The 15,241-nt window shown below is 42.0% G+C and overlaps 1 protein-coding gene across 8 annotated transcripts in view; it reads right to left on the bottom strand.

Moving 5' to 3' along the window:
• Positions 1–14,649, bottom strand: part of vav2 (vav 2 guanine nucleotide exchange factor) — a 65,442-nt gene extending 50,793 nt beyond the window's left edge. For 4 of the 8 annotated variants that reach the window (XM_049738096.2, XM_049738099.2, XM_049738097.2 and 1 more), the window contains exon 1: positions 13,569–14,649. In XM_049738096.2, the coding sequence (XP_049594053.1) occupies positions 13,569–13,772 (204 nt within the window). In that variant the 5' untranslated portion in view covers positions 13,773–14,649. The remainder of the gene's footprint in view (positions 1–13,568) is intronic. The other 4 variants (XM_049738103.2, XM_049738098.2, XM_049738101.2 and 1 more) reach the window with 3 other exon arrangements.
• Positions 14,650–15,241: the final 592 nt, after the last annotated feature.

Here is a 15,241-nt window from a genome sequence, read left to right as displayed (position 1 = left end):
TCATCTGGTAATTAATTAACATGCCAGCGCCTAGCAGGTTAAGATAATGCACGCAATCATATCACAAACAAGGCATCCTCAAGGACGATCATTAATCATGACATCAGCCGTCATGATCAACGTCCTTGAGGCGTTTCTTTGAATTCCAACCCGGCAAAAACCTTATGGAAAAAGTTAACACGCAAATAAAATAAATATCTTTGGATAGCTTACACACTTGGATACAATCCCTGCAACGTGCAGCCCCGAAGGCAACGGGATTCTTTAATGACTCAATAGAACGGTCGATAGAGCCGGCGAACGTATACTCAGGTGAGCTGAGCTGGCATGCCCAACACAAAGCTTACTTTATAGCTCTCGGTGTGATAGTTAATGGAGCGGAACCTCAGGTAGAATACTGGCAAATGATCACCTTTACAGTTCAAATCCGAGGTCCGTGACATTTGCGTCGACATAAAAACGACATCGTAAAAAGTCCGGAGCGAACGCGGAGAAGTTTTGTATGAATTGAAAGGGATTCCGCAATCCTGATCGGTGCTTTATTTCGGAATAATGGTCTCGTTGTAGCAGGCAAAGGCTGCACAAAGAGGTTTTGTCTCGTCTCGCTTGGCTCTGATGTCGCTTGGTATGAAGCAAGACAGCCACAGGCCGTATGTAGCTGACAAAATAAGCAACGTACCAAAATAGCTATTGACAAAGAATGTGCTACGAGAGTGCAAATTCCTCAAAGGAAGCTGGAACTTTGCCAAAACGAACAAGTTCAGGCAAGGAAATCTCAGTTTTTAAATCCTGACATTTACTATGACTTGGACTGAGTGTCTTGCCTGGTATTTAAATCAAAAGATAATTAGAAAGAAATCAACAATTCACGTTATTGTTTGTTTATTTCGAACATTAAAGAAATACAAGAAAAAAAGGAAAAAAATACAGAAATTGATAACTTCATAGTACAATAGAACATAAAAAAAAAGAAGAAAAATAAAGATATTGCATTATAATTTTCCCTTTATCGTAAATTTATGTTTGTTCTGGCTCACTCACCCAAAAATAGAATCTTTAACGTCTATAGCCGTCAATGGTAGTGAATGAGTTATCATTTCCGGGTAAATTTTTCTTTGGTGGAGCACAGAACGACCGGAACATTGAGAGCAAAACTACTACAGGGAATTTTGGCAAAACAAGTCGTCGCGTCGGCAACGCTTAACAGCGGGATTTTAGATTCGCTCATAAAGGTGTTGCGCTAGTAATAAGAGGGCCCGGCTATTACAAATGCTTTTCCTCTACAGGAGGCAAATGATTATTAGGCAGATCCTACTGTCCGTCCATCTATCACGCGGCAGGGAGTGAAACATTAAGGCCGAGCAATGTCCACTTAGGTGAAGACACTAAAGTAGACTAACATAGAAGGTCTGAAGTGAGAGCAGGAGGAGGCTGGATGAGACTCTGATGTGGTCGTGGAGCGGAAAACTTGCAGACGAATCGCCTTGGGTGGCTGTAGTTTAAGTTACAGGATTGAGTCTGCCATTTTTTTTTTTTAATCTCCCAGCAATTCATATTTTAGAACATATGTTTGGGATTTTTTGATCTACAGCGCTGCACAGTTTGAGAGCTTGACTCATCGCTCATATTCTTGGTGGTACGTTGTTTTTTATTCGGCGCTGTTTTGAATCGTGGCTCCTGGGTACCGTGGCGATATTACAAAACAGCATGGTGGCACAGCGTTTACGGTGGGAAATTACACATTAAGCCGCTGTGTCCCATAAGATAATTATTCAATTACACTTTCATTGCATTTTGATGATGCAATTTTGCTTGGAAGTGAATCTCGATGGCTGTTAGGAACAGCATTAACAGATGGAACTTAGTGCTACGGAAATTAAATAAGATATATGCTGGGTGGGCTTTGGAGTCCATCACCGACCCCTTAGTACGATTTGGACAGACCCGGAAGGATAAAACGATGACAGCGTTTGAAAAAGTCGAATCGATTTGTAAGCTCTGCACTTAAACCTTGACTGTGCATGTTTGTGCGATGTTGCCATCAATCCATTCCACTCCTTTCAAGCAGGCCGCTCCCCAGATATCTGGATTTTGCCGAGCTTTATAGAACAGACTCTTTGCTATCAAGTCTACTTATCAGCCTGTCACACTGGACGGTGAAGATAAATCTAGCCAATTAAAATTTAAATTGCTGGCTGCAATGCCGTGACTTGGCTTCTTTCTGGGAGGATTTGAGTCTCTCAGGCTGAAGCAAAAATCGGCAAAGATTAGACACGGTCAGGGTTAGGTTGAGAGAATGAAAATATTTATTTGTGCCTTACTGTTGTGTCTCTATTCAAACGGGGTCGATCAATAGCAATAGATCGAAGCCGAGGGCTGCAATCACTGTTATCAGTACGCATATTGACAAGTTTGGTGGATCACCAGCACGAGCAACCAACTCAAACCCAAAAATCCACATTATCAACCAGCTCCAGATAAAAAACAGTTTTTTCCTCCTCCCTGTGGCGTTGAAATAATTTGTCCTACTCTTGTCATCTGCACCAAAAAGCCTCTCCAGCGGCAACCAGTCGATGCGGCACAAAGCGGGCTCTGTCCTCGGACCATGCAAACGAGCAGATAAGCCAGGCGTGATAATCGTGCGGGGTTTTGATGTTGCAAAGAACCTGGCACAAAACCCCCACGCTGGCTCAGGCCCACGTGAAGCAAGAGATATGGTGACCATCAAGTCTCAGAGGTGCACTGGAGAGATGTGATAAGATGTGAGAGGCCACACCCTGGAAGAACAAATGTAAGCTTCAGCTTTGTGTTCTTAACGTCAATGTGGTCCACATCACACTGTGCTGCTGCAGATCGCTCAGATGCAGCAAATGCTAATTGTAAACACGGCGAGTGTCGTCACCACGGTGACGGTCGCTGGAGTAGTCTGCTCGGCGCGTGACTGCTTGTACACTAACCTCAATTTAAACACGCAAAACTGTCAGCGTGAACTCCCTGATCTCATCAGTGGCACAGAACAAATACGGAGCGGGTTCTACTGACTTACCTTGCAGTAGTTCCGGATCTTTCTAGTACAAGCTAAGCTGTACTTAATTGCAAATATGTTTGGAATGTGCTCAAAAATACGTACTCGCAAATATATTTTAAAAAATTGAAAAAAAAATTAAATAAAAAAAGAATACCGTAATTTCCGGACTATAAGCCGCGATTTTTTCCCAAAATTTTCAACCCTGCGGCTTATAGTTAGGTGCGGCTTATATAAGATTTTTGTCGTCATTTTTGTGATCAATTTTATACACTCGTAAAAAGGCTGTGGACCACTGTTGTGCGGTATCTTGAAGAAAAAAACAACAACAAAAATACTATTTTGAAACACTACTATGGCTGCTGCTTATTCTGGCTGTGTTGCTTGTGACTATTATGAGCTTTGGTAGGAATGCACGCTAGGTGACCTGCGTCAAAGGGCTCTAAACCCTACTCATGTGCACGTGCGGCTTATAGTCCGGTGCGGCTTATAGTCCGGAAATTACGGTAATCAAAAATAATAATAATAAAATAAAAATAATAAATAAAAATTATATATATATATATATATATATATATATATATATATATATATATATATATATATATATGTTACACATATACTATGCTTGATCCCTGAAGTTAATAATCCGAATCAGACTTTTCCAGTGCCCTCAGCTGCAGATGGGGGCTTTCCCAGAGCGAATATGCCAATGCAAGCTTTTTTTTACAGCCATGCTTTAATGTTCACACTGTATTTCACCATCAGAGGCCAAGACATGAAGTCATTTATGGGATTTCCTTGTGCTCTTTGACTGAGGAAGAAAAGACCTCCCTGCCCTTCTAATAAACAGCATTCTATCCAGACTTCCTTTGTGTCCGCGCAGCACTTGAGTAACAGTCAGCAACTTCGTAAAGCGGCTATTTACGCTTTCCGTAACAATAGCTACAATCTGGCTTCTATTAACATATTCACCGCCATTGACAGAAATAAACCTCAAAGATTCATTTTAACTGGGTCAAATGAGTTCAATTGTATTGGGCTGCTACAAAACATGACCTCACCCTCCTGGTTCAAGACTTTATATTCCAATACTTATATAGGACCAAAAATCCGTCTGAACATTTGCACTTGCACATAAAATATTTGCATGGATCCCTTTTTTGCTTAACAATAGTCTTCCTCCTACTTAAGCATTACAGACCGTCAGCGTCTTTTCGATGCACGTCCATTAAGACACGGCAGCAGGGGACAGGAGTGAGGGTCTGAAATTTCTTCGCATTAATTCACAGCAGCCACTCTGTCGCACAGACAGCGGAAGCTTCATAATTTAGAGTTCACAGAGAGAGCCGTTTGAAGTGAGAGAAGAAAACGTAACTTAGTTTTGAGTCAAATCTTCCAACATCACTGACTTCTGATGTCGTAATGAACAGCGGGGAAAAATTCCCCAGAAAGACTCTCCAAAATTTTTATTTACACAAGACTGTGAACTGTTATAGTTGGAGGGTGACCAAAATGGAGCTGCCTCCATCATGATTTCCACATTATGTCGTTTAGGTTGTGTTCGAACACATGAACACTCCTCAGGAAGAAAAACACTCATTCAGCAGATCAGATGAAACGTGTTGGTCATAAAGTGGAAGAATATCAGGGCAAACTATAAAAATACTTTTTGCCCTTAAATTTTGTATGTGATGGTCCGGCGGAAAAACCGAACACCGAACATTAATCCAAAAGACATTAGTCATTTTGACGCATCACACCTTAAACAAAAACATGTTATTATTTTGTGTTTTTTATCACCGTATGTATTTATAGCGGAGTAAACACATGTACTAGTGCTGAGTCATCATTCACATTTAAATTATTCATTAAACTGAGAGCTGGATCCTCCTGCTCGGGCCCTCCGATCAATTTCTGTGCAGTAATAATGCCGTGATCCGCCTGTTCGCATCCCTTCGACCAGCGCTAACCAATCACGCTGTTAGCTTGAGTCCTACAAACCATCCATCAGAATGCGACAATGGTTTGGAGAGAAATACTCGGATGATTTACAAGAAAAAATGTCCTGGGTGTGCTTTTTAATGCAGCTAACCAATTATTACATCTTGAAAATGTTTGATGGTCGTATATTAAAACACACTACAAAAAAAGTTTAAGCTAGCTAATGTGCGCGTATGCTAACCACAAACTGAATGTAAACACAAATGGGAGTTCATGAAGAGCAACTGTAAATGTGTTGAGGTTGATGATTAAGCTCCATTTAGATTGACTTGGAGGTGAAGATGCCGAGTCGCGAATTGGTCATTGATCTTCACATTGAACCCAAGCAAAGTAATTCACTCCACATTTATCACACCATGCTCTGCATGAGGCCGCCGCTGACTAATTTTCTTTTGCATTATTTATTTGCAACTGATAAATGAGAATTGAGCGTAAATAGCTCACAGTCCGACCGAGTATCAAATTTCCATAGCAAATAGTCACTTAAATGATTCAAGGGACATACGACGAGAACGTGTACATTAATCTGTCGGCGCGCACTTTACCGATCATCAATCATTGGGTGCCAGACAGTTATCAATCAATATTAATTAGGTTTAAAACTAGCTCTTCACCTCACCCACATGCAAACTAGGCAGTGGAAAAACGTATTATTTTTCCAGCGCCTGACAAAGCAATTAAATAAATTAGCTTTAAAGCAATTTTCTATTATAAACATAAATTCAATTTATTTTGCGACAATCTTACATGATAATGTAAAGCTATTTAAATTTTATTATTATTACGACAAATCCAGTATTATGGGGAATTATCACAAAGGCTTTCTATGAAGAAATCAATAAATTATGGTTGAGCTATAGATACAACTGCAAAGAAGAGAATCTATTTTTACTGTCGACATATTGTACGATGATCTCAAAGATGTGAATAATTCAAGAGGCAGATGCCGTCCGTCGAGATAGCTTAAGCTGTTCAGGAGACAACTTTCTCTTTGGGGAAGCAGCTGTTGAAAAGGCGCCATTTTAGAAACAAAATCAAGCTCAAAGTTTTAAGTAGGTTACAACGGGAAAGTTTGTGCAGCGTGCAAACTTAATCCAGTTAAACAGGTGCCTTGTTAAAGTTGTTATAAAACAAATGGTGAGGAATTCTCATCACATTTGCGATTGTTTTCCTCATTATTCTGCTCCCGTTTGTCCTGAGGCGAGAGGGGAACATGTCATTAATTGGCTGGGAAAATAGAAATGTTCTCTTTTATTCTGCTATTCTTTTTTTTTATAAGATGCTGTCGAGGAAGTTATGCCAACGATGTCTGTTTCCCCGAGTCTTATTGTTTTAATTAGAAGGAAGCACTTCAAGGTTACGGCGGCATTAAAGTATGTTGTCTTCCCACACACTTTTTGCGTTTAATCCGCCCGATGGAACGTACATTTGCATTTTCTATTCCTGCAGTGGATTACAGGTTGCTTATTTTGACTAAAATCTTAAATCTAAAAAAAAAAAAAAGGAGGGGGGGCATAAAAATGATTTTAATTGTGCTTTATCGTCCCAAAAAAAAAATCATTAAGCATTCAAATTCTCCCCATTTACCTGCGATAATGTGCGAGTACTCAGCAGGTGATATATTTAAATAATCTTTGCTCTTACAGTTAGCAAAAAGGAACCGGGTCGACTCTAATTAATGGATGAGCAAACGGAGGCGACAGCGGTGTCAGCAGGAGAACAAGCGGCCCGAGGCCCGTGACGTCCAGCTGTCTGCTCTTATAGACTTCCTCCATGAGCGATCTCTCATTGTCGTCGCCTTGGAACACTTCACGCCCCACCTCCAGATTCCGGACTGATCTCACAGATGCGGGCTGACACCTCCTCATCCTCCTTAGAGCGGCCTTCCTTGGGGTGCGAGGATAACATGACCACGGTTTCTCGTGTTTGTACACGCCTTTTGAGCAACAAGGAAAACAACGCTCGTTATTTTATTTTCCTTCAAGCCGATTGAATGATTTTGTTTTTGAAAGGAAAATCACTAGGTTTTGTGGGGAGGGGGCGGGGCTATAAATCTATAAATGCAAATGAAAAGACGGTTACTGATGTTATGTTAAAATGCACTGGGGCGTAGAAATATGAATTAGTTTTGCCAATTAAACACACAATACTGGCCGGCCACTGCAAGACATTAGGGAAGGTTTACTTTCAATTTGTGGCGCTATCAGTGGTCACAGAACAAAAACGTCTCCGGACGTAAACAGAGAAAATGAAAGTCGAGGCGTGTTGCGGGCTAATTAAAAATTTGGCATTGTGTACGGAGTTTGTTCGTAGAGATAGCAACCGTCCATATCACCTAATTCCATACAAAGATTAGAAAGGGGGGGTTGCAAAGCTACAAAAACAAACGCGGCATTGTGAGCGGAATACAAATGAATGTTTCAGTTTTTACGTTTTTCTTGAAAGCGGGTTTGGAGTGTAAAGCAAAAATCGAGAAAGATGAATGACGGTGACAATAGCAGTTCATCAACTCTGAGGAAAATGTCACTCCACCTACACTCCTCCGTCAAGGTCGAGTTATATTGAAGAAGAAAAAAAAAAGACCTTTTGGGTAAGCAGACAAAAAAAAATATGTCAGTGTGTACATTAGTGAAATAACATTTGCGAAGGTGTCTCGTCTGGCATGTTAAGCTCACGTTGAGCCCCCCCCCCCCAGGAGAAACAAAATAACACTTAGCACAACACAGTGAGAGCAAAACCACAAACGAAAAGAAAGCCGCGCACAGATTTCTCCGAAATGAGCTAAGCCATGAGAAGAATGTCAAACTTGTGCTTAGTTTGCAAGAATAACAGCAGGGGTGTCCCGGCCCAAAAAAGGTGGTGGACTTGCTCAAGGTGGGGAAGGGTGTGTTTGGAACTCTCTGTTCTACGTCCAGATGTTTCTTGTTGTCTGGTCGAGTGCGGCAAAACGGCGGAGGAGAAGATTATGAAACTCTTTGGAGGCAGGAAGTGGGAGACTAGTGGCGGAAAAGAAAAATATGGATTTGGGGGAACTTGATCAGTCGCTTAGGATTATACTTTGATATTCATCTATTTAATTTTAAAAGGCCACGTGTATCACTTTAAGTGCAATTCAGTATAACGATACCAAATTCAACCGGGCTGAGTGTGGCTAATCTGCTGACTAATCATTAGTAGTTGAATAAAAGACTGCGTTAAAGGATTTTGAGAACCTTAAAAGCACAAATTAACAATACAATTGAAACTTATTTACTGCGTATTGACTCAATTCTTAAATTTCTGTGTTTTACGAGACACCGCGCCTATTAATTGCCTCAACTTGGTCCGGCTAGCTAATGTGGCTAACGGCGCGGTTAGCCTGGTTTGTGTGTGTTAGTAAATCTTTCTGGTTCTCATAGTGTTGTGTAGTTAAACATTTGTCTGCTAATGGAGCTAAGAAGTTGTGGAGAACCAGACATGCTCAATTTCACCGGTAAAACCCGCTAAAAGCTTCGTCGCAATCAGATTCAGTAGGCCTTTTTTCCGTCTTTAGAATTCCCCAGGAGCCTTGACCATTAAATCTGAATAGTTTAACCACATTCTCTTTACACCCTGTTACTTTTACAATCCGAACACAAAACTAGTGGCGAGCCTAATGGGATTTTTTTTCCGAGAAATGCCCTGGCTTGACTCTCGCCGGGCATCGAGAAGAAATCACATTTCAAGAAGATCATCAATCAAAACCACAAGTGTGGAAAATAAACAGTTGCATCGTAAAAATAAAACCCACTTCCCTCTTATTTTTTTATTTCTTTTACTAGCTACACCATGGTCCTAAAGAGCAGCTTACTGACACAAATGCGTTTTTGACAGCTACGCTGAGTGAAACGAATATCTAATAAAAAAGGTTTTCCCCACACACAAACCGAGACGGTTACAATCGTCAGGAACGAGCCGTGCCGTGAAAGACGGGCCCTCACACAGCGCCGAGGCAGCAGACTAAACAACTCTACAAATATAATTTCGGGGTTACTACAAAACGCACACTCAGCACTCTTTCCATCTCTGCTCTGTTTCCACTCGGCTTGTTTTCTCCTTCCGAATACGAGTTACCGGTAACAGCCGGTAATTATTGAACCTTGACTTTATAAAATCAAGGTAAACCCGGTACCTGATGTGTGGAATGTCAGCCTCGACCGTTTTCTAATATTCCAAGATAAATAAATTACATTGAAGAAGACGTGTGACAAGAATTTTACCCAACAGATCCGACCGGCTTTTGTTTACCCCTTAAACAAACCCGATAAGGAAGGGGAAAAAAAAACAAAGAAGCCAACCGTGAAGAATTTGACCAAGACAACATCTCAGAGTTAGCGGGGGAGCAAAAGCTGGGCCATCAGGAAATGACCTCTCCCGCCCTCTGCATCCGCGCATTACACTGTTCCACTTTGTACGTTTGATTAGCAAGAGACGGAGCGATCAATAACCAAGTACTCTTTTTTTTTTTTTTTAGAGTGAGCCTAACATTGTAACCCAACCCGTGTGTCCTTCCTTTTCCACAGCCAATTATGTGATATGATCAATACGCGTCAGCAAAAAAAGATATCCGTGCTTCTCCATTCCGTGGCAAAGACCCGAAAAGCTCCAGCTCCAGCTCCAAACAAACAAACACACAAACAAGACTCCCAAGTTTGCTCCCGTGCGTCATAGGAGTGCATATTATCTGTTTCCTTTGGAAAAGAGAAAACATGAAGCTGCTTATCTTTCCTGCCCGGAAGAGGTTGTGCATTTTCAAGTCTGTGTGTGTTGGTAGCGCTGAGGTTGGAGGTGTCCACAGGGGGATGGGAACTGCTTCTCCTCGGAAGTAAAGTCCAGATCTTAATCTCTTCCCCGACTGCATGGAACAGCTCCAGTTGGTTTAGCTCATGGGTGTCAAACTTAAGGCCCGGGGGCCAGATACGGTTCATCACGTCATTTTATGTGGCCCACTAAGACAAATTCTGCATCGACTTTGTGCCATTACTTAAAATTATCTTCAAAAATTTTTTTGATATTGCTTGCAAAAAACTGATTTAAGAGCAAAAATAATGACTAGAGAAGAAATAAAACAGTCTTCTGTTGTCTGGCACAAAAGGAACTGCAGGGGAGACATTCTGCCATCTGGCTGGTCACAACTTTTTCATTTGGTGATGGCGCCCAGCAGAGCGTGGCTGGCTCCGCAACGACGGAGGCACTCCAGTTCTCCGTGCCCATGCTAATCAGTCCAAACAACCACTATGCAGATGGAGCCTCTTCAAAAATCAGATGGCGCTCATAAGGCTCCGCGACTCCTTCGGCTAGTGAAATTAAAATAAAAAAAGGGCCAGCGAGTGATGAAGCTTCTTCCAATTGGAATTCCTTTGCAGGGGTGCCACAAAATTCCTCCAACACGATCGAGAAGCTTAAAAAGTTCAAAAACATTAGCGCTAGCTTCTTTGGCGGAAAAGAGATGTGGCAGCAAATCTGGGATTTGTTCACTTGTCCTTTTCGGTTTACTAAATCGAGATATTTTGTGTCCAAATTTCTAAGCTCCGCCCACTGGCACACTGGCAACTTCAATACGACTGCAACAATTGCTTTCCACACATGGATTTAGACAATCTTCAGTTCAAAGGAACTCTCTAAACGATTACTCGAGAATAGAATATGAGGCGATTAATTTGAGCGTCGATTAGTTCTCGATTAAATTGATTAATTCCGGCACCTCTTGACCTGAAGATAACTATGAACTATTAGCCAAAAAATGAATAGTGCAAACTCAGCATGTTTATTTGTGTCGATTAAAGCAGCTTTTATCGTGGTTTTATTTTTTTATTTTTATGGGAAGACGATGAAAGACGTGATAAGACTCGATTCATATCACGCACGCAAGCAAGCACTTGTCCACAAGTGCACACTCGTCAAGATTTTGTCACTTCTCAGCAGAGCTTCACTTGTACTTTGTGGAAAATAACATAAAAACCTCCAAGTAGCTCTTGACTTCCAAGTTTGTCCCGCTTGATTCTGAGAGTTTTACTTCCAGGTCAAGTGGAAATCAACAGCGGGACATCCATTTTGTCACCCCAAGAACAAAAACACGAAAGATCAACACATCGCTAGAAGAATTGAAAGATTCCGATGCCGTCGGGAAGTGAATTTCCTCACATAAAAGGTTTAGAAAGCTCCAGCTTCGTTTTGTTCTCTTCCCGTCAATCCCATTAGCCTCTGGTGACACGATCCCAGCTGCTCCATCCAGGAAGTGTCCCTAACAAGGTCCATTAGCGGTATTACCTGCATCCGGCTAGCACTTGGGTCAAGTGGTCAACAGTCCACCAAAGGCTGAGATTAAATTACCCCACGGGAGGGGGGTCTACAGTATGGACCTCCCCATTCCCTAATAGATATTTTAGAGAAGACTATTTGGTTTTGTGGAGCTTGATGGTCTTCAAAGTGTGACGGTTAATCAAATGTGACATTTAAGAGAAATTTTAATGTGGTGAGAGAGTTAGGATCTCAATTCTAGCGTATAACTCGGTGCCCTGTGGCAGACACGGTGACAATGTTTTGACTACACGCAAGCGAGTGTGCAGAAGCAGAAACAAAAGCTAGCATCATCCCAAAGGGGTTTGCAACTACCTAGCTAGCAGAGAAGAAAAAAAAGGATGAGAAAGAACCGGTGGAATATGAAGAAGGCCTCCGAGGGCTTCGGCTTTCAGACAATGAGAACAACTACTTAGAGTTATGATGCATCTCCGAAAAAATCAGAGCTCATTAGGAATCCACGTAAAACCTTGAGGGTAAGATTAATGCTGCCTGGTAGAACGCAATCCGGGGATTTAGCAATCCGTCTCGCCTGTGAGCTTTTGTTGCGGAGATTCGTTCGGATATACGAGTTATTGAATTTGCTGGCTATCATTACGCTAAAATTGCGAGACATCACCTTCAGTCGCTTTGGATTTCAGACACGTTGATGTGCGGCTCACTGCTCACGATTAGCGTCATGAATATCACAATGGTCCTTGAGTGATGCATGAATGGACAATTTTCTTTTCAGTTCCTGGAATTCACAATTGCAAATATCTATCTACCGTGCACTTTAAAAAAAAAAAAAGTTTCCGTGGAGAAGAAAAAAAGCCAAAGCTACGCCTGACCTCTTCTTCATTCGGTCGTGTCAAAACTCACGCCTTGACCTTTTTCCTTTACAATAAATCACCAAGTGCTTCTGTTGAGCTGCCAGATTTTTGTTGAACCAATTTGTCACCGAAGTACCCCCACCCACCCCCCTTGCTGTGGCTGGATCTCCTCATCGTGGGATTAGTGGGAGGATCAAAGTATGCCAGCTCGACCTCTCGCTCGCCTTGTAATTAAAGCAGTCCAAAGCTTTGTGGATCAGATAAGTTGAGGCTAATTGTGGCTAGCAAGAGAAAGATAGCAGGCAAAGCTAGCAACCTGGAAGTCCAATAATTAGGAGCTTGGGGTAGAACTACTCAAGGAACACAAATGGACTTGTACAAATTGGTTCAGTACTACTTGAGATTTGAACAAGAGGCTGCCATTCTCCTTCGACCACTGTGGTCAAATGAACTTCCTTTGGCAGCCGATACTTCCTCACGCTGGTTGTGGTAACGTAATTCAGATGAAGCAGAAAGGGAACACTGGAGAAAAAAAATAATAAAACTGGCTTTATGTCATTTTTGTGAAGGTCATAGAATGACTGCAGCTCTTAGTTTGCATTTTGCTTAAAAGTATGCAAGAATATTTTTTAAGCTGGATCTTCAATATCAGAACTTCATTGAAAATCAGAGCAAAAAAAAAAATGTCAACATAAATATTTTCTTTCTGATGCAGATGATAATTTGCTGATGTATGGTCAATTTTTTTTTTGCTTCAAGTATCGGTGACTGGTATCGGCACTTTCCATGAAGTCTCGATACCTTCAAATAAGGCTTTCTGGCTGATTTTTGTATTTTCAGAAAAGCAGCAAGACATATTTGGTATCAAAGTACGAATCCCAACATTAGAAAATTGTTGTCATGTTATCACACCCACACAGTGCTGGCTCTCCAGCATCTTCCCCTGAGTTGCCTCAAACACGCCACACCCATCTGCTCCTCCAAGAAAGCCATTTATATCTAAAGAGGAAACACTTCTATCTTCTATCTCAAGATGCTCCTATTTACTTGCACAGCATTTTTTTAAAATCTCCAGCTAACATGAAGGTGTTTTCCATCACACGTACTATAAAAATATCCATGCAGATGCGCGTAAAACAGTAAAAGAGTGCAAGGGCGGAACATTTTCTCTTTTCAACGCATAACTGGAATGACCCTGCGTGTATTTTAAGCTCGGATCTGCACAGTTAGGGGTGCAGCTCTGTCATTTGAACTGCGGCCAAAGAAGTGGGTGTGTTATGACATTGAAAACTCCAAAGTGGACTTGCTTTGCGTAAATTGCGCAATAGTTTATAGCGTGCAATTCACACTTATATGATATTATGCAAGAGACATCACCTGGTGCTCGGTGGGGGGGTTTACAGACTCACCTGTGACATCTGAGGTCTGAAATTGATCTCCTTCAGGTCCACGGATCCAGGGGAGAGATTGTGCAACATCTGGCACAGGAGTACCCCGTCACGCAGGGCTTGCGCTAGATCGAACACGGCAGCTGAGGGCCACACGACCCGGTGGTTCTGGGGCAGAACCTTGCAGTCGATCAGCCATCGTCCGCATTGCCTCCATTCCTCCATGTCTTCAGTTTTTCTTTTTTTTCTTCCCCTCTACTCCACTGCAAATAGGCTCAAAATGTCACGAACGCAAAACGAGTCCACAAATCGTGCTGGTTGCACACAGCCGCTTCTTATTTCTCATTCACCGTCAGGCGAATTCATAACTTTTTGTTGTGGTGGACGCAGGTCAGCCATTTGATCCAGTCAGTGGAGATGCAAATAAAAGCTGGAATAACGCCACCCTTGTGGGTCCACTACACGGCGGCGATGTCACTCGAAAACAAGCGTGGGATTTTTCTCCTCTTCATCGTTAAAAAAGTTCTCCAGGTAAATAAAAGCATGAAAACGTCCTCTGATGAAAAAAAGTCAGCGTGCTGCCAAACAAAACAGCTGATTCGTCATGTAGAGCAACACAAAAAAACGCGCACGCGTCTTATTTAGTTGCTGGGTCAAAGCGAGGAAGCCCAATTCATGTAAGAAGGGATCACGCTAAGAAAAAAGAAATACTTGGACCTCACGACCATCCTGTTCGAGGAGCACACTCCAAATCATGCTCGGCTCCAGCGGAAACATCCAAGCGGGACTGAAACAATGACTTTATCCGGTTTGCGTGACGTTGCTCGGTGCATGAAAAACAACGATCGGATCTCCTTCCTTTTGCTCTGCTGTGATCGCAAGTCCGTTCTCCTTTTCTCGCTCTACGTTTTCCCTCAAAGAGATGTTCAAATCCCCAAACTCCCGTGCAGAGCGAGACAAACGTAAGGACAAAGCGTGCGCTCTTGACCCGAAGGTCTAACGAGCTTGTGCGTGCCGCCGGCACTTCACTTCGGATCACCCGTCAGGATGGTGTTGACAGTTTGTTAGAGAACCAACACACGCCGTGCACGGATGTGTGCACTTCGAATCTGCCCATGTTTTTCTTTCTTTCTTTTTTTTCACCCTTCTTTTTTTTTTCTAAAGCGGAGCTTCATGACACGCCTCCTTGTGGTGGAGTTTGAGCACTGCATGGGCAGGGTTTAATGACAAGGCTTTTCCCATTCATAATTTGAAATGTAGTCAGGGTACTTACAAATATGACTTAGTAATCTACTTTTTTTAAAAATGATTTTTGTTTGGAAATTATTTATCATCTTTCCCACTCGCTCTTGTTAATGCAGCTGTCATGTGGTCAATTAAGAACATGATTGCCACGAACATCAACGTCACATGTTCATGCCTTTTTTGTCACGCCTCATTAATTTATCAACTCAAAGGCCATTATGCTTCCTCCCACCTGCAGATTTCCTCTGGGACGTAATGCATCGGATGAGTTTATTTCTTTGCTTGCCTATTTTGACAGGAAGCCTTTTGCTTCTTTAAATCTGGCTGAGAAATATTCTGGCGATTCAAGCAGGTTGCAACTTGTCTGAAAACAGCATACAATAGGTGCTGCATTTTCTTTATCAAATTTATTTGGGGTAAGAAGCAGCAAAAAAGTCTTTCAGAATGAA

The sequence above is a fragment of the Syngnathus scovelli genome, chromosome 13 (genome assembly GCF_024217435.2).
Source record: "Syngnathus scovelli strain Florida chromosome 13, RoL_Ssco_1.2, whole genome shotgun sequence".
Lineage (NCBI taxonomy): Eukaryota > Metazoa > Chordata > Actinopteri > Syngnathiformes > Syngnathidae > Syngnathus > Syngnathus scovelli.
The sequence above is the reverse complement of the archived record's forward strand: the minus strand, read 5'-3'. Positions and strand labels throughout refer to the sequence as shown.